The sequence below is a fragment of the Oncorhynchus gorbuscha genome, linkage group LG02, assembly GCF_021184085.1.
Source record: "Oncorhynchus gorbuscha isolate QuinsamMale2020 ecotype Even-year linkage group LG02, OgorEven_v1.0, whole genome shotgun sequence".
NCBI lineage: Eukaryota > Metazoa > Chordata > Actinopteri > Salmoniformes > Salmonidae > Oncorhynchus > Oncorhynchus gorbuscha.
The window spans coordinates 69,937,610-69,965,442 of NC_060174.1; the positions used below are offsets into that span (position 1 = coordinate 69,937,610).

Genomic DNA, 27,833 nt, shown 5'->3' on the forward strand with positions numbered 1-27,833 from the left:
GGTCTCTCAGGTCTCCCAGAGGGCTTTGCTCATTTGTGGAGGCACGCTAGGCTGGCTAATTCCAGCACTAATCACTGACAAACTGCAACATCAGGCCCTTCCTACTCCTACTGGAGCAGAGAGAACAGGATTGTTTGGAGAAAGTTAGAGGAATTGCTTTATGCAGGTTTGGCAGGGCTGCTTATTAGGTTGCAAGTGTTTCCCCCATAAGTTTAAACTACACTACAATAAAACATTTCATCACAAGCAAAATCTGCATTTGTTAATTCCCCCTCCAATAAGTCAGCAGGCAGAAATCACCTTGGTATTTATTCACAGAAAGAGACATTTTAAAAGGGGACAATAGAAAAATGTAGTTTCCTGACAGTATCAAAATGTGTAGAGAAAGCAGTCTCTTCAAGCCTTTGAAGCCGAGTCCAAACCAGTCAGGTCCAGTCTGAACTAAACTTGAGACTGATACTGTCCATAAGCTTTTAGAGGAGCAGGACTGGACCAGAAGAAGGGGTGTATTGTGTTTATCTCCTGGGTTCTTTCTGTCTTCGGTGCTGTCCACCTCCCCTGCTCCCTCAGAGCATGTCACTCCCGCACCGCACTTTCAGCAAACGAGTTCTTCCCGAATAGTGAGCGATACAACTCAGTCCTACACCAAAAAGAAAAATCCAAGTTTAAACATGACTTTTTTTTGGCAAGAATAATCATGGTAAAAGTATTATCAAACCTGGCTGTCACCAACAGACTGAACAGTTGAATGTGACTAAAGAGTAAATCTGTGGGATGGAGAGGGGTGAGAGAAAAGAAAGGGAGGAGAGGTTTCGATTCATTGGGAGAAGGAATAATTCCACATTCATGCGTCTCAACGACTTGATGGCACTTGAGAGACAATGCCAGTGACCCAGTTGCAGGATTCCAATTAGGGGGGTAATATGCAACAGTCCAGATGAGAGGAGAGACAAAGAGGGGTCTTTATGGAGCCCAGGGCCTTCTGATTACTGCGTGAACACAAGTGCCTGTCACTCTGTCTGGGGCTGGCCTGCCGATGACAAAGAGCAGAAACACACAGCCAGGCAGGGATGGAATCAGATGCCCCAGCTGCTCTCCATCTCTGGACTGCCTTCCTGGAGACTCATCTCCCCTAACCAGCTCAGTCATTTCAATCAGTCAAATGTTCCAGTCAAAGTGGCTCTACTCAGACAGCCAGATAAATACGGCCTAATTTTGAGACTGGGCTGGTTTAGTTTGTGTCCGACTATCTGCACATACAATTATTTTCTACATCCATAAAACATGTTCAGCGTATACATGCAAATTTACAGCAGGTGAAGCCTGTGTGTCATGAAACAGACACTAGATGGCGGTATGTGATGTCACATGTCTCAGTTAATTGTGTTGAGATGATTAAAAAGAGTCAAGGGAGTCTGTTAGCCTGCACTGGTCTAGTCTGAGTGCAGACAGTCATGTTAACACTGCTTGTGGGTCATCTTCAATGGTATAGGACAACAGCCAAAGCTCCCACACTGCACTGCTCCGTTTACTGCAGTGGACAACCATACCGATTAAAATCTATTACAAAACTGGGTCCACTACAGCACAACCAGTTCCTGTGTAATGTGTTGAGTTAAAGAGGGGCCTTGTGTTGCTCTCAGGGGGCAGACAGCCTGTATCCAGCCACAGGAGGGACTTAATCCCCATTTGAAATGCGCCACCAGGGTCAAGGAATACAATACTCTGATCATCACCACGTAATGCATACATTCTCATTCTGCCTGAGCTCGGTAAACATCGGCTGGGGAATACTGAGGAGCACTGGGATAACGAGGGCAGAAAACCCAAGCTGATATAGGACGGACCGTCTATGTGTGCGCAATGGACAGAAGACAAGAGACAACAAGGGGTGTGTTGAAGGTGCAGCCTGCCTAAAAATGCAATATCCTATGTCACATGCCAATGCAGAAATGTGCCATGATGAAAGTCTCAATACCTTCTAGAGGACTTAAATGTGCATGTCATGTATGCATGCATGATACACACACACACACCCCCCACATTAACATTCATGGAGCCAGTGGAGCATGGCAGGCTGCATCCGTAAAGCCAGCGCAGTGGTGGAGGAGGGGACGGGAGGTATAGGGGGGGGGCTGTGCCAGGGCATTCATTTCCAAAGGTCAGCCAGTGTGGCTCTCTGGGAAAGGTCAACGGCCAGCCTGATGCAACAGCCATACATCACCATTATTACTGTAGGCCATTGATTGCTATGGAAATGAGGTGGGAGGTGCACGCGGGCAGGGCTGGGGCAGCCCATTGTGCAGTCATTACCATGTTTAGAATGCCTGTCGTCTCACCTGCAGTATAGACTGGAAGAGGACAGATAAGAGGGAGAGAGGCAGAGCACGCGCCTAGCCATTTACTGTCCCCTCCGTCTCAGGTGTGCGCTGAGAATCAATATGGGCCCACGAGCATGTGGAAACTGCGACTCTATGTCCTTTGTAAACTCACGTACAATAGGACAGTCAGCAGCCTACACATTACGACTGAAGACCCTGTTCATTTAGAAATCCCACCAACTCTCACTGGCCAATGACAGAAGGCGGCAGAAGGTACAGGGGGAACAATGCGGGTGTGAGAGCAGGCAAGCAAAGCAGGGCACAGGGATTTATGAGGGTAGCTGTCCAGGGGACAGATGTATGGCTGTGACAGGAGAATAGAACACAGATCTGTGACTAACAGCCCCAAGATAAAGGAGGTGGTGATGGGTTGAAGAACAGGTCAATATTGGCATGCCAGCGGTGAAGTGCGCTGCCATTACGCCTGTGACGCGTCCACAACAAGGTGCTCACCGTGCGCCATCATTCATGGAGAGGTGGTCGATGGGGGCCATGAAGTTCACCAGCTTACTGTGGACGTGGAACCTAGACAGACACACGAAAGCACACATACACAAACACCATCAGAAATAGAGCACACACACATTCAATTATGTAACGGTGGTTTGTCCATTAATAAATGTGAGTGTTTGAGTCCATTTGTTTGTGCTGTGTGCCTGTGTGTAGAAGATAAACAAGAGAGAAAAACCATGGGTACAAAAGGCCCAAAATAAAAGGCTGACCTTTCCACTTGGAATAAATGGAGAAAACAAACGCTGTAATTGCAATTCTTCCACCGGCAAATAGTTTTATATGTATAAATACAAATGATCAATTTGAGTCCTCAAATATTTAATCAGGCCACATGGAAATGTAATTTACATTAACAGAGGGGGACATTTTCTATAAAAAAGATAATTGAAATAACTGAAAGGACTATAGATAAACTATAGCATTTTAACCAGCATCGGAGGAAGTGAAATGTATTTTCATAAATTCTGTCATTGGAGCCTCCCTGGACAGAGAAATAAAGAGCTTGTTCTGCAGTGGATGATAAAAACAGACCTAATACTCCTAACAGGCATAAATTGGAACAAGACGTACAGGGAAACGATGAACTAAATTATTCTGAGAGTGTTTGAATGTGGAGAAAAGGCAATATAGTGAACCTGTATTTCTTCACCATTTCTCCGTTCCCTCCACTCACCTGACTTTGCGTCCCTTGCTGGCCTTGGTGTCCACTTTCTTCTTGATCTTACTGCGGAGCTTCTGAATGGCCAGCCATTGTCTGGAAGGAGAGGAGAGGTGAGGGCCCCGATCAGAAAAAGCCTAGAGGGGTAACCCCACATCCTAGCACCACACAAACCGATGCATGCACACACACACACACACACACACACACACACACACACGTCGCTCACCTGCCCATAGCCACCTGGTCGTTGGGGTCTGCAGCACTCGTCTTACGTTCAATAAGCTCTCGCAGAAGCTGAGATGAACAGAGTAAAAGGGGAGAGGAGGGAAAGAGCGCAAAGGGGGACACTTAGTTTCTCGTTTCAAAACAGTATTTCGTTTCGTGTGTGTTGACATCTTTACCCCCCTGTTCATTCACCAGAGTACAGAGCTCTCCCTCTCTATGCCAGCAGCAAATCCTTTCACTTAAATCAGAACCTCTTCATCAGTGTCAAGCCCAGCAGCCAATCCCAGGACCCGGGCCCAGACCGCCCAGTCTCTGCCAGAATGAACCACTGCTGAGCATCAGCCTCAGTTAGCAGAGCAACAACATGCCAGAACCCCAGAGCATCATCATCACTGGACCTCACAGTACAACATCTTAATGAGCTGTGGTGGAGAGAACAGCGCTCATTCATCATACAGTCACACAATCCACACCACAGGCAGTGGTTCCACTACTCATCCATGTTTCTTTGAGTTCCCCCCAAGAGATAGTAACGCCGTGTCATGACTAACTGGACCATTTTGTTTAAAATCAGCCAGATAATCTTCATTAATGTCCCCAATTAAGCCCCCGGCTCTCCTCTGCTAGTATGGGGCTTGGTTTGTCTGTATGGCCAGCTCCAGGCCCTGAGACAGGTGAACACTCAGTGTACACACTAGTCACAGTGAAAATATATATTTACATACACCTGAGCCAAATACCATAACTCAGTTTTTCACAATTCCTGACATTTAAACCTAGTAAAAATTCTCCTTCTTAGGTCAGTTAGGATCATCACTATTTTAAGAATGTGAAATGTCAGAATAATAGTAGAGAGAATGATGTATTTCAGCCTTTATTTCTTTCATCGCATTCCCAGTGGGTCAGAAGTTTACATACACAATTAGTATTTGGTAGCATTGCCTTTAAATTGTTTAACTTGGGTCAAATGTTTTGGGTAGCCTTCCACAAGCTTCCCACAATAAGTTGGGTGAATTTTGGCCCGTTCCTCCTGACAAAGCTGGTGTAACTGAGCCAGGTTTTTAGGCCTCCTTGCTCGCACACGCTTTTTCAGTTCTGCCCACAAATTCTCTATGGGATTGAGGTCAGAGCTCTGTGATGGCCACTCCAATACCTTGACTTTGTTGTCTTTAAGCCATTTTGCCACAACATTGGAAGTATGTTTGGGGTCATTGTCTATTTGGAAGACCCATTTGCAACCAAGCTTTAACTGATGTCTTGAGATGTTGCTTCAATATGGTTCAATATGGTGGTCCTTCTGTAGCTCAGTTGGTAGAGCATGGCGCTTGTAACGCCAGGGTAGTGGGTTCGATCCCCGGGACCACCCATACGTAGAATGTATGCACACATGACTGTAAGTCGCTTTGGATAAAAGCGTCTGCTAAATGGCATATATGTAAATGGCATATATATGTAATATATCCACAAATTGTCCTTCCTCATTGGGATGGTGTTCTTCGGCTTGCAAGCCTCCCCCTTTTTCCTCCAAACATAACAGTGGTCATTATCACCAAAGAGTTCTATTTTTGTTTCATCAGACCAGAGGATATTTCTCCAAAAAGAACAATATTTGTCGCCATGTGCAGTTGCAAACCATAGTCCGGCTTTATGGCGTTTTTGGAGCAGTGGCTTCTTCCTTGCTGATCGGCCTTTCTGGTTATGTCGATATACAGTGGGGAGAACAAGTATTTAATACACTGCCGATTTTGCAAGTTTTCCTACTTCCAAAGCATGTAGAGGTCTGCAATTTTTATCATAGGTACACTTCAACTGTGAGAGACAGAATCTAAAACAAAAATCCAGAAAATCACATTGTATGATTTTTAAGTAATTAATTTGCATTTTATTGCATGACATGAGTATTTGATCACCTACCAACCAGTAAGAATTATGGCTCTCACAGACCTGTTAGTTTTTCTTTAAAAAAAAAAGACACCTGTCCACACACTCAAACAGACTCCAATCTCTACACAATGACCAAGACCAGAGAGCTGTGTAAGGACATCAGGGATAAGATTGTAGACCTGCACAAGGCTGGGATGGCCTACAGGACAATAGGCAAGTAGCTTGGTGAGAAGGCAACAACTGTTGGTGCAATTATTAGAAAATGGGAGAAGATGACAGTCAAGATGACAATCAATCACCCTCGGTCTGCGGCTCCATGCAAGATCTCACCTCATGGGGCATCAATGATCACGAGGAAGGTGAGGGATCAGCCCAGAACTACACAGCAAGACCTGGTCAATGACCTGAAAAGAGCTGGGACCACAGTCTCAAAGAAAACCATTAGTAACACACTACGCCGTCATGGATTAAAATCCTGCAGCGCACACAAGGTCACCTTGTTCAAGCCAGCGCATGTCCAGGCCCGTCTGAAGTTTGCCAATGACCATCTGGATGATCCCGAGGAGGAATGGGAGGTCATGTGGTCTGATGAGACAAAAATAGAGCTTTTTGGTCTAAACTCCACTCGCCGTGTTTGGAGGAAGAGGAAGGATGAGTACAACCCCAAGAACACCATCCCAACCGTGAAGCATGGAGGTGGAAACATCATTCTTTGGGGATGCCTTTCTGCAAAGGGGACAGGATGACTGCACCGTATTGAGGGGATGTATCGCGAGATCTTGGCCAACAACCTCCTTCCCTCAGTAAGAGCATTGAAGATGGGTCGTGGCTGGGTCTTCCAGCATGAGAACGACCTGAAACACACAGCCAGGGCAACTAAGGAGTGGCTCCGTAAGAAGCATCTCAAGACCCTGGAGTGGCCTAGCCAGTCTCCAGACGTGAACCCAATAGAAAATCATTGGAGGGAGCTGAAAGTACGTATTTCCCAGCGACAGCCCCGAAACCTGAAGGATCTGGAGATGGTCTGTATGGAGGAGTGGGCCAAAATCCCTGCTGCAGTGTGTGCAAACCTGGTCAAGAACTACAGGAAACGTATCATCTCTGTAACTGCAAACAAAGGTTTCTGTACCAAATATTAAGTTCTGCTTTTCTGATCTATCAAATACTTTTGTCATGCAATAAAATACAAATTAATTACTTAAAAATCATACAATGTGATTTTCTGGATTTTTTTAGAGTCCGTCTCTCACAGTTGAAGTGTACCTATGATAAAAATACAGACCTCTACATGCTTTGGAAGTAGGAAAACCTGCAAACTCGGCAGTGTATCAAATACTTGTTCTCCCCACTGTAGGACTCGTTTTACTGTGGATAGAGATACTTTTGTACCCGTTTCCTCCAGCGTCTTCACAGAGTCCTTTGCTGTTGTTCTGGGATTGATTTGCACTTTTCGCATCAAAGTACGTTCATCTATAGGAGACTGAAGGCGGCTCCTTCCTGAGCGGTATGACGGCTACGTGGTCCCATGGTTTTAAAACTTGCGTACTATTGTTTGTACAGATGAACGTGGTACCTTCAGATGTTTGGAAATTGCTCCCAAAGGTGAACCAGATTTTTTTTTCTGAAGTCTTGGCTGATTTATTTTGATTTTCCCATGATGTCAAGCAAAGAGGCACTGAGTTTGAAGGTAGGCCTTGAAATACATCCACAGGTACACTTCCAATTGACTTAAATGATGTCAATTAGCCGATCAGAAGCTTCTGAAGCCATGACATAATTTTCTGGAATTTTCTAAGCTGTCTAAAAGGCAGTCAACTTAGTGTATGTAAACTTCTGATCCACTGTAATTGTGATTTATAAGTGAAATAATCTGTCTGTAAAAAAATTGTTGGAAAAATTACTTGTGCATTGCACAAAGTAGACGTCCTAACCGACTTGCCAAAACTACAGTTTTAAGAAATTTGTGGAGTGGTTGAAAAACGTGTTTTAAATGACTCCAACCTAAGTGCATGTAAACTTCCGACTTCGACTGTGTACATATATACACACACGTCAAGTTTTATAACACCTACTCATTCAAAGGTTTTTAATATTTTTTTTAACTATTTTCTACATTGTAGAATATAGTGATGAAATAACACATATGGAATCATGTAGTAAACAAAAAAACTAATCAAAATATATTTTATATTTGAGATTTTTCAAATAGCCACTTTGCCTTGATGACAGCTTTGCACACTCTTGGCATTCTCCCAACCGCCTTCAAGAGGTAGTCACCTGGAATGCATTTCTTAAGTTTGAGCCAATCAGTTGTGTTGTGACAAGATAGAGGTGGTATACAGAAGACAGCCCAATTTGGTAAAAGACCAAGTCCATATTATGGCAAGAACAGCTCAAATAAGCAAAGATAAATGAAAGTCTATCATTACTTTAATGCATGGTCAATCAATCTGGATTTTTTTATTATCAAGTGCAGTCACAAAAACCATCAAGCACTATGAAACTGGCTCTTAAGAGGATCACCACAGGAAAGGAAGACCCAGAGTTACCTCTGCTGCAGAGGATAAGTTCATTAGAGTTACCAGCCTCAAAAATTGCAGCTCAAATAAATGCTTCACAGAGTTCAAGTAACAGACACATCTCAACATCAACTGTTCACCCCGCTATCATCCAGAAGGCGAGGTCAGTACAGGTGCATCAAAGCTGGGACCGAGAGACTGAAAAACAGCTTCTATCTCAAGGCCATCAGACTGTTAAACAGCCACCACTAACATTGAGTGGCTGCTGCCAACACACTGACACTGACTCAACTCCAGCCACTTTAATAATGGGAATTGATGGGAAATGATGTAAAATATATCACTGGCCACTTTAAACAATGCTAACTAATATAATGTTTACATACCCTACATTATTCATCTCATATGTATACGTATATACTGTACTCTATATCATCTACTGCATCCTTATGTAATACATGTATCACTAGCCACTTTAACTATGCCACTTTGTTTACATACTCATCTCATATGTATATACTGCACTCAATACCATCTACTGCATCTTGCCTATGCCGCTCTGTACCATCACTCATTCATATATCTTTATGTACATATTCTTTATCCCCTTACACTTGTGTCTATAAGGTAGTAGTTTTGGAATTGTTAGCTAGATTACTTGTTGGTTACTATTGCATTGTCGGAACTAGAAGCACAAGCATTTCGCTACACTCGCACTAACATCTGCTAACCATGTGTATGTGACAAATAAAATTTGATTTGATTTTGATTCAGAGGAGACTGCATGAATCAGGGCTTTATGGTCAAATATCTGCAAAGAAATCACTACTAAAGGAAACCAATAAGAAGAGGAGACTTGCTTGGGCCAAGAAACACGAGCAATGGACATTAGACCGGCAAAAATCTGTTCTTTGGTCTGATGAGTCCAAATTTCAGATTTTTGGTTCTAACCGCTGTGTCTTTGTGAGACGAAGAGTAGGTGAAAGGATGATATCTGCATGTGTGGTTCCCACCGTGAAGCATGGAGGAGGTAGTGTGATGGTGTGGGGGTGCTTTGCTGGCGACACTGATTTATTTAGAATTCAAGGCACGCTTAACCAGCATAGCTACCACATCATTCTGCAGCAATACACCATCCCATCTGGTTTGCGCTTAGTGGGACTATGATTTGTTTTTCAACAGGACAATGACCCAACAGACCGCTGTGGAAGGTCTATTTGACCAATAAGGAGAGTGATGAAGTGCTGTATCAGATGACCTGGCCTCCTCAATCACCCGACCTCAAGCCAATTGAGATGGTTTGGGATGAGTTGGACCACAGAGTGAAGGAAAAGCAACCAACAAGTGCTCAGCATATGTGGGAACTCCTTCAAGATGGTTGGAAAAGCATTCCATGCCAAGAGTGCGCAAAGCTGTCATCAAGGCAAAGTGTGGCTATTTGAAGACTCAAATATATTTAGATTTGTTTAACACGTTTTTGGTTACTACATGATTCCCTATGTGTTATTTTATTTATTTATTTATATTTATTTCAGTTTTGTTGTCTTCACTATTATTCTACAATGTAGAAAATACCAACAAAAAAAAAAGAATAACCCTTGAATGAATAGGTGTGTCCAAACCTTTGACTGGTACTATATATTTAAGCAATAAGGTATGAGGCGTTGTTGTATATGGCCAATATACCACGGCTAAGGGCTGTTCTTGTGCGCAACACGGAGCTCCTGGATACAGCCCTTAGCCGTGGTATTTTGGCCATATAACACAAACCTCCGAGGTGCCTTATTGCTATTATAAACTGGTTACCAACGTAATTCGAGCAGTAAAAATAAATGTTTTGTCATATCCGTGGTATGCTGTCTGATCTACCACGGCTGTCAGCCAATCAGCATTCAGGGCTCGAACCACCCCGTTTTTAATACATATTTTTTCCTCATCCTTGGTCAGGACGTAGGTTAGGAATCTGCATATCTTGCAGTTCCTTAGTGAATGTAACTGTTAAAGCTCCATTGGCGCTACATAATGACTAATCCAGTGTGAGTGATTGCTCTGTTCACAGATATGGTTAATGACTACGCCTCAGTTGTACTGAGCAGTGTGGAGACTCCTTATACAGGAGTCAGCATCACACAGACAGACAGAGACAGACACGCACACACACACAATGGTGATTTATGGCATGCACAAAGTTGCTGACTAAAAAAGTTTTGGTAAATGCAAACATCAGTCCAGCTCCGGCCTGCCGTGAGAGGTTAGCCACATTAGAATGCAGGTATTACTGAAGCATGACTGGAGCATGACTGGAGAATGGAGGGCTAAGTCCCACTGGGAACGGCTCCGAGCTGCACTTCCGGAGCCTTCTGACTGGGGAGACTGAGCGGATGGGATGGTGTCCTCTGAAGGACAAACTACAATAACAAGGGATGTCCCTGTGCTTCACCCCACACAACGTAGTGCCACCCTATAGCTTGGAGTATCGTGGCAAGCCAGACTCACAACACCAGGTCGAATTCTGATGCTGCCTATCTCCTGCGCAATAGTCTCTGTCCACTTTAATAAGAAAATAAAACGTTTTAGGAATGCTTCAGTCCTTGAGTGTAGGAGAATGTTTCATGCAGAAGGGCTGATAATTACCTGGTGATAGAAATCATCATCATCAAAGATCTCCTCGTCCAGGTCTTTGAGATGCGTATTGGCTTTCAGCACCTGCTCTGTCCCCTAAGAGAGAAACAGAGGGAGATAAGAGAGAGTAAAGGAATGAGAGAGAGAGGGAGGAAGGGTGAGAGCCAGGGAGAGGTGGGGGAGAGAGAAAGCTCTCTGTCATGTAGCGTTGTGCAGGAGGTGAAGCCATAAACTCCAGATGTAACACCCCAGATAAACAGGCTGCTCTCCAGATAAAGTGGCACCTCTGGAGGAAGGAGAGGGATGGCTGAGCCGCGCGGGGCCCTAATCTAAAACTGCTGAAACAACCCCTCTCTCTCCCGTAATGTATTAACCAACCTGCAAATGCTCTTTGCTTTGAATCATTTTGGGCCGCGACACTGCCTACATTTCAGGTTAGTATAGTTCAGTTGCTGGCTAGATTCAATTAAGATACAGAGATAAATGTATCCCACTCAGTTAATGCTGTAACAGCTTAATGCAATTAGCTGGAAGGAATCTGACTGAGGGGGGTATCATGGTGACAGCCTCCACCAACCAGAGTAGCAACCTGAACTATAGAGCTTCTTGTACAGTTAACCTAAGGGGGGATGTGTTCTCGCTAGTATGGATACTAGATACAAGCAGACACTTGACTACATACACTATCTGGCAGCCATCGCAACATGTTTTAAAAAATATACATTTTACCATGTTGACTGAGAACATACCACGTTCTCATTTACCGCAACGACCTGGGGAATAGTTACAGGGGAGAGGGGGTGAATGAGCCAATTGTAAGCTGGGGATGAGTCGGTGACCATGATGGTATGAGGGACAGCTTGGGAATTTCGCCAGGAAACCAGGGTTAACACCCCTACTCTTACGATAAGTGCCATGGGATCTTTAATGACCTCAGAGAGGAAGGACACCCATTTAACGTCCCATCCGAAAGATGGCACCCTACACAAGGCAATGTCCCCAAACACTGCCCTGGGGCATTTGGGATATTTTTACACCAGAGGAAAGAGTGCCGCCTGCCGGCCCAGCAACACCACTTCCAGCAGCATGTGGTCTCCCATCCAGGGACTGACCAGGACCAACCCTGCTTAGCTCCAGAAGCAAGCCAGCAGTGGTATGCAGGGTGGTATGCTGCTGGCAAATGTTACCTATCCTACATAACCCTCCCTCCTCCCCTCTAGTCTCACCTCTCCCCCTGCAGTGGTGGTCTCGGGTACAGGGGCAGTGGCCTCTAGCTTGCCCAGGACTCTGTACTCGGAGCGTCTGGTCTGGGTGCGTCTCAACAGCCTGTCCTTGTCCATTAGCACCTGTTCCACCTGGATCAGGATGTTTCTGTCAAATGCCCCAAAACCCTGAGAGAAGAGAAGAAGAGTCAGAAACAAGACCGTAACACAGCTACAACATCACTACCCTATGTAGAAAAACAAAGAGCATTAGATTATTCCTAATGCAGTATGTCTAGTGAAAACACCAGAACAATGAGGGGGAAAAAATGACAATGTGAAGTCTGGTTTTTAATTGGCATGTTAGCCCTTGGTTTATGAGAGCTATGAAATTTGAGTGCTGAAGTGTGCTTAGGGACGGATGGTGCTATTATGCACAGTGCATGCAGATGGAAAACACACACACACTGCAGTGCAGACTGGTTAGGTGATAAGAGCTAAGCTCTGTGCAGCTGGTGCATGTGGACGTGTGTCCTTGGTTGGTGCAGATGAGTGTGTGTGTGTGTGGGGGGGGGACCTTGCTGCTCTTTCCCATGGTCAGCTGGGTCTTGTCGTGCCATTTTTGCAGCGTGGCATCGCGGTATGGCTGGAAGTCAGAGAAGCGCTTGGCCATGAAGTCTGGGTACTCTGCCATCTCAAGCTTCCGTTTGGGAGGACCTGTCGGTTCCACTGCTTCCTTCCTTTCCTCTTCATCATCACTGTGAATCTCCTCCTCACTATATTACAGATACAGAACAAAATAATACTCAACCATCAATTCTAAAGCCATAAGGAGGCTGAATTCAAGGGCATTTCAGAGAAATATTGCATCCTATTCACGTTAATCAGGACAGTGTTTCATGTAACAGAGCACTTCATGTTCTGTCTGTGGACGTGGAGGAGAGGCAGTGCTGACCTGCGTGCTCCCCAGGTGTTGCCCAGGGAGATGGGCCTGGTGTCTGGGTTCTGATGGAGCAGCTGGTCCTGTAGCTCCAGTAGAGACCTCTGGAGAGCCTTCAGGGCTTTGTGACCTTAGAACATCATAGAGAGAACATGCTGACAGGACCTTATAAACTAACAGAGCGATATAGGAACCAAGAGCGTAGAGTGAAGCAGACATGTTGTGAACATAGTGTTGTCTGAGGTAAAGTTTACATTGGTCTTTATGAATTTGGGAAGCACGAGTCAACTGTGAAAGTCAATTCCTCAATATTAGCCCAAAAAAATGTATATAAATACACTGAAGTTATGCCACATAACAATAGAAAATATGCCTCATAACTTCACTTGTCCAGCAAATCTATAGAAAGTATTGCCCCCAAGCAGGACTGATTAAAATCCCTTGGAGCAGTTCCCCCCGGCTTTTGTTAGTCCACATCTTGTCAACATCCACTAAAACAAATTTGAGAAAATTTGCCCTCCAAATCACAGGGCGTAGGAAAAGAAAGGAGGTGGGGAACACTTATGACTCTGTCCTCTTCAACTTTAATCAAAAGTACACTGGCATGCCGGAGCCCCCTCCCTCCCTTTCATAATAATGGGCCGCTAAAAATTCAGGAGGCAGGATCCACATCAATCACTCGCCAGATTTGAGTCCAATGCAATAAATATGTAAATGAGGAGAAGCCAGTGTCTCGTAGCTTTGAGATCAGCGCGGGGAGGAGGGGAAAAAGAAAAACTGTATTAATTGCCCGTGGCCGGAGGAATCCTATTACTGTAGGCATTGATTATAAAATTGTATGAGTGATTTTCATGAGGGAGGTGGACTACCACCATGTCTTGAGCAAAAAAAATAGTATTAGAAGAATCAGGCCAAATCGGTCAGGTTTAAACAATAATGAGAGAAAGGAAAACTAGCTTTCACATATGATTCCACTGTGGAAACCAGAAGGATTAGGATATTTCTTACAACAAAAGAGTGGAAATGTTATTTTGTTATGACAATCTCCTTGTAGAAATGTTCTCAACCGACAGCCTAGCCTATTACTAGACAAATAGTTGAAATTATTTTCTACCCACTAATTACTACAACCATAACACTAGCACCAAGCTTGTCCATTAGGATTAAAAATTCATGTTTCAAATGCCATTGCATTTAAAGTAACTTATTTTACGCACTCATGATCATTGCATATGCAGGCAAGCGATACAAATGTTCTACATTGTGTCTGAGAGATAACATGTCTAGACAAGACATTCAGTATTATCACCACATCATTTTACAGGGTTGTAAACTTTGTTTGTAATGCCTGTTATTGTCCTTTGCCATTTTCTTTTTATTCAATTTTCCCCTGGAGAACAATAAAGTTAAATTCATTTCATATTGTTGATTGCTGTAAAAAAATAAAAATAAAAAGTAATGTTTAAAATGCAAGCAGAAACAAACGCACTCACTATTCTTCAACGCTCCAGCAAACTCTGCTCCGCCCCTCTTCTTGAACTCTGGGAAGGTATGTGGTTGTGGCAGCTTATTGGCTGTCAGAAGAACTTTCTGCATTTTAATTCGCCCCTCAAGTAGCTGGTCCCAAAGAGCTGTGGAGATTTAATAAAATAAATGACATGGTTGTCTACTGAGAAAGGGAGGTGATAAAATGTGCTTAAAGGTATATTTTAACTTGACTTGTCAGAGTTCCAGTGGTGTGGGATAGTCATATCCAGCTAGCTAACATAGCATCCCTCTGTTTGAGCCAGGTGTATGAATAGGCAAAACTGGCTCATGGTGAGAACCATGAGCCTCCTAGGTTTTGTATTGACGTCAATGTACCCAGAGGAGGACTGAAGCTAGCTGTCCTCCGGCTACACCATGGTACTCCCTACAGAGTAGCTGCTGAGGCTACTGTAGACCTTCATTGCAACATAGTGTGTTGTAATCAATTATTTGGTGACATGTGAATATATTTAGTATAGTTATGTTTTTTAGTTTTATGTAAAAATTAAACTTTAATGTTTTACTATTTGTATTTTTTATTAAATTCACTGAGGATGGTCCTCCCCTTCCTCCTCTGAGGAGCCCTCATTGGCCTATATTACAAATACATACCAAGTTGATCTTTCACAGCTTTCCCTTTCTCCACCTCTTCATCCACTTTCTCTTTAGAGAAAGTCATCACAGCTTCCACATCGTCAGCTTCATTCTCAATCTCCTCCTCTTCACTCTCTCCATCCTCATCACTTTCTTCATCATCATCTTCGCTCGCTCCAAGATCATCCATTCCCTCTGTTAGCTTATGGAAGTCTGTCACTGAGGAAAGTGTGATGTCAGTCTCCTTCAGCTTAGACACCAAGCTTTTCATTTTAGCGATGTCACTCTCGATCTCTTCATCATCATCATCATCATCTCCAGCCTCTCCATCCTCCAGATCAGCATCGTCATCTTCTTCCTCCTCCTCCTCTTCGTTTTCATCATCATCCTCTCCTAAAAAGCCACATTAAATTTGAACGACAACACCAGGATTCAATTTTAGATTTGATGTAAATTAAGGAAAAAAAAATGGATGTTCATAAAAATGTAGCAATTATAACTAATGCAGGCAGATAAGGTTGTAGATGGCCTTCCACTCAGCACCTGAATAACAGTACGGATGCCGTGTACACAACATCTTAAATGCTGTAATCAGTTGTCTTCGAGGTTTAAATTGATTGCTGCATGGCCCCATGTTTGACTTGCAAATCTCTGCCTTAATCAAGGCATTTTGTTTGGATAAACAGGGATTAGCTTGATTAAAAACTATTCCTCCAATGACTAACCAAAAAAAACAGACCACTAGTAGATGTAGGCCTAAGCTATTATACGGTAATAAATTGTCTACACATGATATGACCACGCACAGCTGAGCATAGAATAGAACTGGACTTGATTCAATTGTAAATAAGGAACCAACATCAATCCATTAAAGCTATGGTCTCCTGTTCGCCAGCAATTTGCCTTGTGGTACTAATCTAGGAGACATTACAACATTATAGAGTCCAGTGTGGCATGAGGCACATTTATTTCTATACTGAACAAAAATATAAAACGCAAGTTGGTCCCATGTTTCATTAGCTGACATAAAAGATCCCCGAAAATGTTTCATACGCACACAAAAAACATCTCTCTCAAATGTTGTGCACAGATTTGTTTACATCCCTGTTAGTGAGGATTTCTCCTTTGCCAAGATAATCCATCCACCTGACAGGTGTGGCATATTAAGAAGCTGATTAAACAGCATGATCATTGCACAGGTGCACATTGTGCTGGGGACAATAAAAGGCCACTAACGTGCGCAGTTTTTTCAAACAACACAATACCACAGATGTTTCAAGTTGAGGGAGCATACAATTGTCATGATGACTGCAGGAATGTCCACCAGAGCTGTTGCCAGAGAATGTTATGTTAATTTCTCTACCATAAGCTGCCACCAGTGTTGTTTTAGAGAATTTGGCTGTACTTATAACCGGCCTCACAACCGCGCGCGCGCCAGCCCAGGACCTCCACATCCGGCTTCTTCACCTGCGGGATCGTCTGAGACCAGCCACCTGAACTGAGGAGTATCTCTGTCTGTAATAAAGCAATTTTGTGGGGAAAAACTCATTCTGATTGGCTGGGCGTGGCTCCCAAGTGGGTGGGCCTATGTCCTCCCAGACCTACCCATGGCTGCACCCTTTAGGGCCTATTGAATTTATTTCAACCGACTGATTTCCTTATATGAACTGTAACTCAGTAAAATCGTTAATTGCTGCATGTTGAGTTTATATTTTTGTTCAGTATCGTTCATTTTGAACCGAATGGTAGTCAATTACATATTGTAAGAGTGCCCCTTACAGAACCACAAGAGGGCAGAATTCTACAAATGGCAATTTTCAAACGCAGTGCCAATAAATAAATACACCCAACCTTCCCCCATCCTAAAAGGTAATCATGTATCTGATTGACTAAGTCAAATGAATGTTACTACCCTATTGCCTTTACCATGCCAACTTTGTCAGATCGACAGTTGGGCTAATTCCATGGGTTGAAGGAAAAAGGGATGCATTTCAAGTACCCAAACCACAGCTCTCTGTCAACTTTCTTGACAGGTTCTGTATTTATTTTCACCCATGGTCAGCTGCATTGATTTTCCTACATATATGCATTGATTATCCTACATATATGTTTAACATTATTATAAATGACACAATCATGTTCCAACTCACCAGACCCTTCGATCTCCTTCAGCAGGTTTTTACGAGATGTTGCCTTGCCCAGGTACCGTTCGTCAGTCTCTTCCAGCAGAGTGATAGCTTTCTTCCGGAGCCCACTCAAGGTAACCACAGCTTCATCCTCATCGTCACCCTCATCGAACGCCTCCACCACCTTGGCTTTCGTCTCTGGAAGGAATCAAAACAGTCCGATTGAGCACTTGTCTCTTGGTCATTCAGTCTTATCTGATCAATATACAAAGTGGCTGGCAACTTATCAGAGCCAGAATGTTACAGATAGGCTAACTCAGACGTCTTTAAAATAAAGACAATGACAGGATAAAACACCTTTCCATAATGTCATGTTCATGTGTATATTGAACCGCAGCCAGGGTGAGAATACTAATCCCAACTTCAAGCATAATTGCTAGCAATGAATATAAGGTTTAGAGAGAGCGATAAGAATATTAGCTAGCTAGTAACCGCCAACGCGTTGTGAAAAAGTCAATATAACTAGCTAGCAGCGCCAGTAGTTGCTAGCAGGATCCGCTATTAGAATGGCGGAGTGCAGTGGCTCCCGTCCTACATTCATTATGCTCAGTTTGAAACTTCAACAAACACGTGGCTATGTTGACGGTTACCAGTTTACACGGTGGTCATCAGAACAAGCTACAGAGAGGTTTTTGGTAAATTGGTGATTTCCGTGTGCTAGCTTGCTTGCTAACTGTCTAGCTTTGCATGCTGTTGCCACGCGCCTACCTGGCGTGTGTGTAATGACTTTATACATAAAAACGGAAACATTGTCTTCAAATCAAAAGCAAACAGTGCAATTTACCTTCATCATGATCGTCCTCTGGATCTGTGAACTTGGGCAAAGGATTTAATAAATCTTCCAGCTGTTGTGATATGTGGCCAGCCATCGTTCAATGTACTCACTCACAACTCACACATGTTACGCCTACGTCATCAAGACGCGACTCCCATATAGAAATAGAATAATAGAACTGCTACAGCGTAACTTCAATCAAGCAGAGGTTGTTTTTTAGCCTACGCAATATGGATTACTGAAATAATTAAGATAATGCAGTGTGGATTGCTAATATCCGACCTAATTGTAGTTAAACACTGTAAACCCTGTAGGTAAAGTATAACATCTACTAAATGGTAAATATATAATCAACTTTCTATATGTCATAGGCCTACTTCTATAATTACAGTGCTGCTGCCACAGGGTTGTGACTGACAATATTTGCTGTCAATTCATACATGTAGGACCTAATTATCATGTTAAAAATTTAAATATTGGCGCGGTGGTCTAGGGCACGGTAGGGATATCCTTGTCTCATCGCGCACCAGCGACTCCTGTGTCCGAAACGCAGTGCACGCTAACTAAGGTCGCCAAGTGCACGGTGTTTCCTCAGACACATTGGTGCGGCTGGCTTCCGGGTTGGATGCGTGCTGTGTTAAGATGCAGTGCGACTTGGTTGGGTTGTGTTTCGGACGCATGGCTTGTAGCGATGAGACAAGATAGTAATTGGATACCACGAAATTGTGGAGAAAAGGGGGTCAAATGTAATATATATATTTTTTTTTAAATGTAAATACTGCATTTGGTGGATTTGAGAAACAAACAAAATACATATCACAGTTTCTTAATATAATAATAATATATGCCATTTAGCGGACATCCAAAGCAAAGTCACATACATTCTACGTATGTTTCGAACCCACTACCCTGGCGTTACAAGCGCCATGCTCTACCAACTGAGCTACAGAACGACCAGCCTACAACTTCCGTAATGCAAGGCATCTCCACAAACCCAGATGCAGCTTATTATCTTCTCAAACGATCTGATGTCAATTTACCTGGTGATGGAGAGCTGAGTAGCAGTGGATATGTCGATGTGGCCCTCTGTGTACTGTAGTCTAATCAGTGAGTGGATTATGTCCCACTGGTTGAATCAACGTTGTTTCCACATGGAATAGAAGTTGAATTGACCGGCTTTTTGTTGAGGAAAAAATATAGTTTTTCTATTTCAAGAAAGAAAATACATTGTTGCAACCAAAGTTTTTACTTTATTTGACTATGGTGATATTCTGTACATTAATCCCGGGACGTTGAAGACGTGGATGTCAATTAAGGCAGCCCCACGCACCTCTCTGATTCAGAGCAGTTGGGTTAAATGCAGAAAACACATTTCAGTTGAAGGCATTCAGTTGTACAACGGACTAGGTATCACCATTTTCTCCCTTTCTTACCTGCACACACTAGACACACTTTACCATGTGTCACCAACAATTGGGCTTGTTCGAAATTGCAGCCAACAGTGCAGGCAGCTGCCGACTGACTTATCTACAAAGAACCTTGCATCATAAATAACTAGTCATTATTAGTTGTAGATCAGTCAGTCAATCACAATTTACCCATGATACATTACAGTTTTGATGCTCTCGAATAAGGCCAATACCTCCTACACATCACTATATCTTACATCAGTTAGCAGGATACCCATCCTTAAAGGGGCAGTGCAGTCAATAATGTGATTTCCTGTTTTTTTGTGATATTTCCACACTATAAGGTGGAAATTACCCACTGAAATTGAGAAAATTAAGATAATGCCCTTTTTGTGTAAGAGCTGTTCAGATGGGATGGAACTTTTGGCCCACATCATGAGGTCACAGTGTTATCTGATTATGATAGACCAATGACTGTTCATCTGGGTAAGAGGGTGGGCTCTAGACCATCCTATCAGCCAATCAGGCCTGTGCATGTACAGTGCATTTGGAACGTATTCAGACTCCTTGACTTTTTCCACATTTTGTTACGTTACAGCCTAATTCTAAAATTGATTAAATAAAACAAAATCAGTGTCAATCTACACACAATACCCCCATAACAACAAAGTGAAAACATGTTTTTAGAAATTATTGAACTTTTTTTTAAAATGTTTTTTTAAACAGAAATACCTTATTTAAATAAGTATTCAGACCCTTTGCTATGAGACTCGAAATTGAGCTCAGGTGCATCCTGTTTCCATTGATCATCCTCGAGACGTTTCTACAACTTGATTGGAGTCCACCTGTGGTAAAGTGAATTGATTGGACATGATTTGGAAAAGCGCACACCAGTCTATATAAGGTCCCATAGTTGACAGTGCATGTCAGAGCAAAACCAAGCCATGAGGTCGAAGGAATTGTCCGTAGAGCTCTGAGACAGGATTGTGTCGAGTAAACAGATCTGGGGAAGGGTACCAAAAATGTTCTGCAGCATTGAAGATCCCCAGGAACACAGTGGCCTCCATCATTCTTAAATGAAAGAAGTTTGGAACCACCAAGACTCTTGATAGAGCTTGCCACCCGGCCAAACTGAGCAATCGGGGAGAAGGTTCTTTGTCAGGGGGTTGACCACGAGCCCGATGGTCACTCTGACAGAGCTCCAGAGTTCCTCTGTGGAGATGGGAGAATCTTCCAGAAGGACAACAAACTCTGCAGCACTCCACCAATCAGGCCTTTATGATAGAGTGGCCAGATAGTAGACACTCCTCAGTAAAAGTCATAACGACAGTCTGCTTGGAGTTTGCCAAAAGGCACCTACAGGACTCTCAGACCATAAGAAACAAGATTCTCTGGTCTGATGAAACCAAGATTGAACTCTTTGGCCTGAATGCCAACTGTCAAGTCTGGAGGAAACCTGGCACCATCCCTACGGCGAAGCATGGTGGTGGCAGCATCATGCTGTGGGGATGTTTTTCAGTGCAGGGACTGGGAGACAAGTCAGGATCGAGGGAAGATGAACGGAGCAAAGTACAGAGAGATCCTTGATGAAAACCTGCTCCAGGGAGCTCAGGACCTCATACGGGACAACGACCCTAAGCACACAGCCAAGACAATGCAGGAGTGGCTTTGAGACTAGTCTCTGAATGTCCTTGAGTGGCCCAGCCAGAGCCCAGACTTGAACCCGAAAGTACTGAGTAAAGGGTCGGAATACTTACGTAAATGGGACATTTCATTTTTTGATTTTCTCTATATTTGCAAACATTTCTCAAAACCTTTTTTGATTTGTCATTATGGGGTATTTATTGTGTGTAGATCGATGCAGATTTTTTCAAATCCATTTTAGAATAAGACTGTAAGGTAACAAAATGTGGGAAAAGTCAAGGGGTCTGAATGCTTTATGAATGCACTGTAAATATCTTCACATTTGTTTCCCAATGCCCACACATTCAGACTGGGCATTTATATGGCCAAAGGAGGCTCAGGGAAATAAATTATATTAAAATTACATTTGGAGTTATTTTCATGAAATAAACCCACACAGTGATTTATTAGACATACAGTGATGATTTTTTTTTTAAATCAAATGACAGGACTTTAAGCCCTTTACTCACCCTACCAATTCATAGACATTACCGTCTGAGATCAAAGAACTGTATTTTATATAATGTTAAGCTTTGCTGCCCCATCACCCTGAAACCCTTAGCAAAAACACGTACAACTACATCACTTTATTCTGATTGATGAAAGGGGGACTGCTGACCACAGATTGCACTTTGCACTGTTTTAGCGTACTTTCTTTGTCATGGTTTATGTTGTGTCTCATGTGTAACTATATGCTGCTTACTTAGCCAGGCCTCACTTGAAAAAGACATGTAGATGTTAATGGGACTTCTCTGGTTGAATAAAGGATAAATAAATAAAATACAAATCTCACAGTTTTTTCAACATGTTTTATTATACAGTGAATGGTCTTATATGCACTGTAGATCACATAAGCTTATGTTTTTCAGAACAATAAAATACATCATACGAGAGTTGATATTTCAAGAATATAGCAGCTGCTGGTGGCATATTTGACCATCAATGTTTAATCATTGGGACTTTCATGACACAAAATAAAGCATTTTGCACAATGGTTGTTCAATTCAGTGATCTGCATGAAGTCTTTCAACGTTAGACATCCTCATGAAAGAAAGTTCTACAATGTAACTCATTCAGTTAAAAAATGCTACTACATTTCTTGTAGTATGTTCAGCAATTGATGATACAAAGCACTTACAATATTGTGCTTTTATCCTTATTTGGCAACTGTCTATTTGTGTTTTTACATTTCTTCAAAGTAAACACAATAATACAAACTAGCACAGTGAGGAACCACGACCATAATATAAATAGAATAAATACAAAAGTTTGGTTTGTTGCTTGAAAGATGTTCTCCATCTGAATCGAGAGGTTTCAAACAATGCTGATATTCAAACCCCTGAAGTACTGTAAATATATACGTAAACAGTTGACTGTTTCTATGTCCACCTCAAACCATTGTCCATCGATTTTTTTGTTAAAGGTTGACTTCATCTTAAAATACAAGTTATTTTCTATTAAATAAAGGGTTATACAACTTTTTTAAGTTTTCCTTTTGAAGGCAAACTGTCTAGGATTTGGCAAAACACCGAAAGATACAGAGAAACCAAAAAATGTATGGAGAAATAAGCACAATTACCAAAGCCATCGTAATAGCTTTTGATCTGATATGGAGACCGTAGGAAAACAAAAGATCTGCTGAACGCTCACACCGTATTCACCATTATATGACTGCATTGGAGTCTAGACTGTTACTGTGTGTATCTTTAAATACAACTGCCACATCAACACAGCAGTACAGGAACTTAGAGACAGGTAATACATTAAATGCATATACATTTCATTAACGAATGAATAAATAAATCATATAAATTAAACAAGGATACTTGCTCAGGACTTAATTTGCCTCCTAAGTCAATAGTTAACCTTGGCTTCATGATGTCCTGTGGGCTACCAGACAGTGCCTTCGCTCATCTCTGAGGAGGGGTGTGACAGTTGGTTGCTGTATCCGCTGCCGTTGAGGGACAGTGATGTGAAGGGTGTGCTGGGGCCACACATCTCACTGGAGATGCTGTGCATTGACCCAGGTCCGTTGGGCTCTGGGCTAGGTGAGTCCGCTGGATGGTGAGATATGATGTCATTGAAGCACTGCACCTCACTGGATGGGTGATGCCCAGCTAGGTGATGGTCCATGCCCCCTAAAGGGGTGCCAGCAGGGCCAGAGGAGAAGCCTAGGTCCCCTGGGGTCTGGGCCTGTGACGATGGGGGGCCTTGGGTGTAGTACTCAAAATTTCCTCCAGGCCCATAGTATTCACTCTGATAATCTGCAAAAATATACACCCCAATAATTACGAGAAATGCTTGTGTAGTGAAAATAAAACTATACCAAAATGTATTATACTGGTACAACGCCACGAGAATGTCATTTGAATTACAAAAAAGTAAAACTAATACATTTCCTGTAGTATATAATTTGACATAATAGTGACTTTCAGGATAACAGTATCATAATAACTTAAAACAATGACAACTATTGCCTATAATCGAAAAAAAACGTATGTTAATTTTAAATGTAGCCTAATTCACACAGTATGCCTAAACCTATTGCCAAAAAAATCGATAGAAAATGCATTAAAACACCTCTGAATAATGAATCAGATTAGGAATTCAAATAAAGTAAAGGATTAACATACATGCCTGAGAATGGCTCTCATAGTCCAAATTATAATCGGATCATCTTTAAATACAAAGTTATTTGGGTGGACCATGGTCAATATACAAGACCTTACCACCATAGTATGAGAAATGACCGTTGGGGATCAGCTCCCCGGGTTCGAGTCGGTCGACCAGAGTTCTCATTCTCCTTGGACCGCGGAAGAACGCGTGCCTTCTTGCACCCAGCACGCTTAACTGCTTCATGCGCCGCTCTTTTGACCGCCGGTTTTGGAACCATACCTGCACACCACAAATAACACGAAAAGAGATGATTGAAATGAAGTTTATACGCCAGGCAATTATTATTATTTTTTGCATCAAAATTGTATGCAGCTGGTCTGATGACATGTTGTGATATGCCATTTTAATAATCATGACGTGATTAGCCTATATAGATCTAGTATACCTATGTGGGTCCTTGGCTCACCTGTCACTGTTTAATGACCTTTAACCCTCAGTTTATCTATCGTCTGTTTCGTGAATACCAGGGATTTAACTCAAATTACAGGCTACAGGTGAATTGATAGGATAGATTTACAGATGTGTTGTCAACCAATGGCCTATAGGGTTTTCAGTCACAATTACCACAAAATATACTAGCCTAACAATTGCAACATGATGATACCTAATGAATAGGCTCATTTCAAAATCAGAAAACAGAGTCATTTGCATTGATATGCATATAGATAGATGTCATAAAGCATTAAGACCGTCAGGAGAATGTGTGCATCTGCACCACTTTCGTGGTGACCAGTCTGCATATCTTGCCTTCTGCCATTATTGACGAAGGTGCCATTGTTAAAAATACTTTCTCATAGACGAATACGAATACTGAAAATAGACATCTATCTGATTTGACATGTGTTATCAACTAAAGGGAAATAGACTCTTACCTGGATTACTCTCATGTTGAGCCCTGTCTCCTGTGCCAGCTGTTCTCGGATGTGCCGGGTGGGTTTTGGCGTGGCCGCGAAAGCAGCTTTGAGGACCTCCAGTTGCTTGGCTTTGATGGTGGTTCGCGGCCCACGTCGTTTCCCCCCTACGTTCTGCTCGTCGTTTTCATTGCTGCCCACCTCTTTATCGGATAAATGTCCGATTTCCGAATCTTTACTATCATCCTGTGGGTCTTGGGAATCTGGAGATAGACTTGGGTCACTGCAAGTCGTGACTGTGAGATGAAAGAAAGACGAAATGAAATGATTTGAAATGTATTCCTATGTCTTTATACTCTTTAAAAAAATAGACAAAAATAAGCGTCAAGAATACAGTATCGTTATTAGGATATTATTATTATTAATATTGTTATTGTTAGCATTAGGCATATTAGCCAACTACTTTTAGTCCTATTATTATTGATGGTGATGATAACATTAATGAAGAAAATAATACATTATCATCCCTATAGACCTAATAATATTTTAGTTTTATATTTTTCATTGTCATCAACAACATTGTTTAGATTTGTACTGTTTTTAGGCCTATCAGGATGCTGTTATCATAATCATTTTCGAACTACATTTTTTTTTATAAATGGAATATAAAGCAATAGGAAAAAATGAGAAAATAATGATTTTACAAGAGGCTTCAGAAATATATAGAAATATAAACACGGGGTTTGAGGTTCCTAATTGTGATGTGGTTCAAGTCATGTTATGTTCCATACCTGAGAGGAGGGTTGTGTCCTTTCCGTTGCTGTTGCTTAGATAATCCTCTTTACAAACAAATTTAAATTCATCTAGAATATACATTTCCTCTCCGGTGGATAGCTGTTTGTTACACATCATACACGTGAAACAGTTCAGGTGAAACACTTTGCTCTTTGCCCTTCGAACCAAATCGTTGGGCGAGATCCCCTGGGCGCAACCTCCACACTTTGTGCCGAATCTCCTAAAAGAAAGAAAGCAACAAATAAATACCATCAGCGACTTAACATTGCAGGGCAGACAGAGTAGCAGCAAAGAGCTACAGAAAATATTCACATCAGATTACCAACTACATGGCATCGTTATTGGCTAAATTATAGATGTTTACACAAATGACGTGCGTTTTTCATGACGCAAAATACCTGTATTTTCAGTATTTTTACGCTATAAATCTTCTTGATGAGATTCCAAGTGATTATAATGACATATACATTTCTTATGCTTTATTTTAAACGTTGATCTGGAAATGACAGGCTACACTGATGTTGGGCCTGCCTGCAAAGGTAACGAAAGCCAGCCGCTCTATATTCATTGTACGTGGGCCTATTTCACACAGCTAACCAGTTATTCAACCACCGTAAATATAATATCCTAATTTAGTTTTTTAGGCTAAATAAATTGTTATAAATAAATATATATATATATATCTTATATTTAGACCTACGTGTTGTATAACTATAATTACCTAAAACTATTATTCAAGAAAGGCCACACCGTTTATTATTAGGCTATTGAATGGAGATAATTCAAACATTCATTAAAAAATATTTAAAAACCTGTCCGTTATTGAAATAGATCCTATTTAATGCTTGAAAATAACAAAGCCACACTTAATTGTTCAATTTTGCAATGTGGCCTATTTATGTTAATATATGTGTATTCAAATTAGTTAACAAACGCATGTGGACTGGAGGTCTGTGATTGCAGTGTGTGTTTTTTCAAACTGATTTATTATTCAAATCCACTTATCACATTTTCACTAGAGTCTCAACAAACAAACGGGTGTGCGCCGACTGATTGAACTAAGGCGGGATACACTTCCGTCAAGAATCCTGGCATAATTCTCATCCCCGCTTGTCTGGCAGCCTTTCCTTGTAAACAAAGGACGATTTCCTTGAATCCGTCACAGAACATGGTGATATATGCTTATAATGTATCAGCTTTTGGTGGATCACCACACATAATCTGGGCATCCTGTCTCTGGTTGGTTAAATGTATGTCGCTCATGAGGATAGATTAAACTATCTCTAAATTGACACTAAGCATGTAACCATGTAGCAAAAACATAATCTTGCAATATAATTTAGTAATTTAAAACGTGTGTTTTACATCATATGTTGTTCATTTGCATAGTTCTGCTTAATTGGTACCCATTAGAGGCAAAAAGCTATTCCTCACAATATTGAAAGCCATGCGCCCAGGTGTGCTTACCTAAAAAAGTCGTTTTTGCAGTACAGTCTCCCTTCCCGTGAAAAACATTTTTCTGTCAAATTGCATTTACAGTCACAGCACTGCACGCACTTAATGTGCCATGGTCTGTCCAGAACATTGAGTAGAAACCTGTCCAGAATAGGTCTTTCGCAGCCGGCACAGTGAACCATGTTTGGATAATTCCAGCAATTCCCAGGTTGAACGTCTTCCCTGTTTGTCCCAAATCAAAGCGATGTGTCTCCTTGGTTGCTTTGTTGATTTGGAAGATGACCTGCTCTAATCCACTCCTTCGACAATCCAGAGTATGCAGCTCATCCAGACGAATCTCTTAACAATGAGTTAGCATCATCATATCCTGTGAGCTCAAATATTATTGCATTCCTCTCGCATGCACAGGACAACCATAGGCTATACAAAATAGTGTCAATAAAAACAAAAACGAACAAATAATTTAACAAAGTGAATACATTTCACAAGCAAGAATGCAAACTTGAGAGCAGCAAGGCCGCCACTTGTCCATCAAGATGAGCCGAGAGGAGCGATCGTAGGCTAATATGATTCAGTGAATCTGAACAGGCATCATGCCACTACAATTACGCACGAATACATAACTGCCACACAGCCAATGATTACTGCCAAAGCAGAAAGCTACAACAAATATGATAAAATCTGTTAAATTTCTTGTAAATTCTGTAATATTCCTTCGATTCTTCGAGTATAATGCACTCTTTAGTCCAAGCTTCAGTAATATGCGTGCCTCTGAAAGCGCAAGAACTAGCCTTTATCCGAGCCTCATGACGTCATGTTGAAACAACACCTATCAGCAGCTTGCTATTGGAGTGGCAATTACTGTGCCCTCTAAACTCTGCCGTACGGACCCACTAATAGGGAACAGAGGACTATTGCCCCATATCTTTGAAACG

The 27,833-nt window shown here is 42.0% G+C and overlaps 2 protein-coding genes across 2 annotated transcripts; both read right to left on the minus strand.

The window, feature by feature from the left end:
• Positions 1-296: 296 nt before the first annotated feature.
• aatf (apoptosis antagonizing transcription factor) lies at positions 297-18,181 on the minus strand. The gene is made up of 12 exons (XM_046319754.1): positions 18,039-18,181; positions 17,219-17,392; positions 15,087-15,461; positions 14,441-14,578; positions 12,963-13,077; positions 12,585-12,783; positions 12,032-12,196; positions 10,818-10,901; positions 3,782-3,849; positions 3,568-3,648; positions 2,835-2,906; positions 297-640 (listed from the first exon to the last, which is right to left on the minus strand). The coding sequence occupies exons 1-12, from the start codon at positions 18,121-18,123 to the stop codon at positions 577-579; spliced, it is 1,620 nt and encodes a 539-aa protein (XP_046175710.1). The 5' UTR covers positions 18,124-18,181; the 3' UTR covers positions 297-576.
• Positions 18,182-21,922: 3,741 nt separating this feature from the next.
• On the minus strand, positions 21,923-27,620 carry LOC123994098 (LIM/homeobox protein Lhx1-like). Its single transcript, XM_046296601.1, has 5 exons — positions 26,911-27,620; positions 25,440-25,663; positions 24,670-24,944; positions 23,851-24,016; positions 21,923-23,385 (listed from the first exon to the last, which is right to left on the minus strand). Exons 1-5 carry the CDS (start codon positions 27,078-27,080, stop codon positions 23,012-23,014), a joined length of 1,209 nt encoding a protein of 402 aa, XP_046152557.1. The 5' UTR covers positions 27,081-27,620; the 3' UTR covers positions 21,923-23,011.
• Between the last annotated feature and the right edge of the window lie 213 nt (positions 27,621-27,833).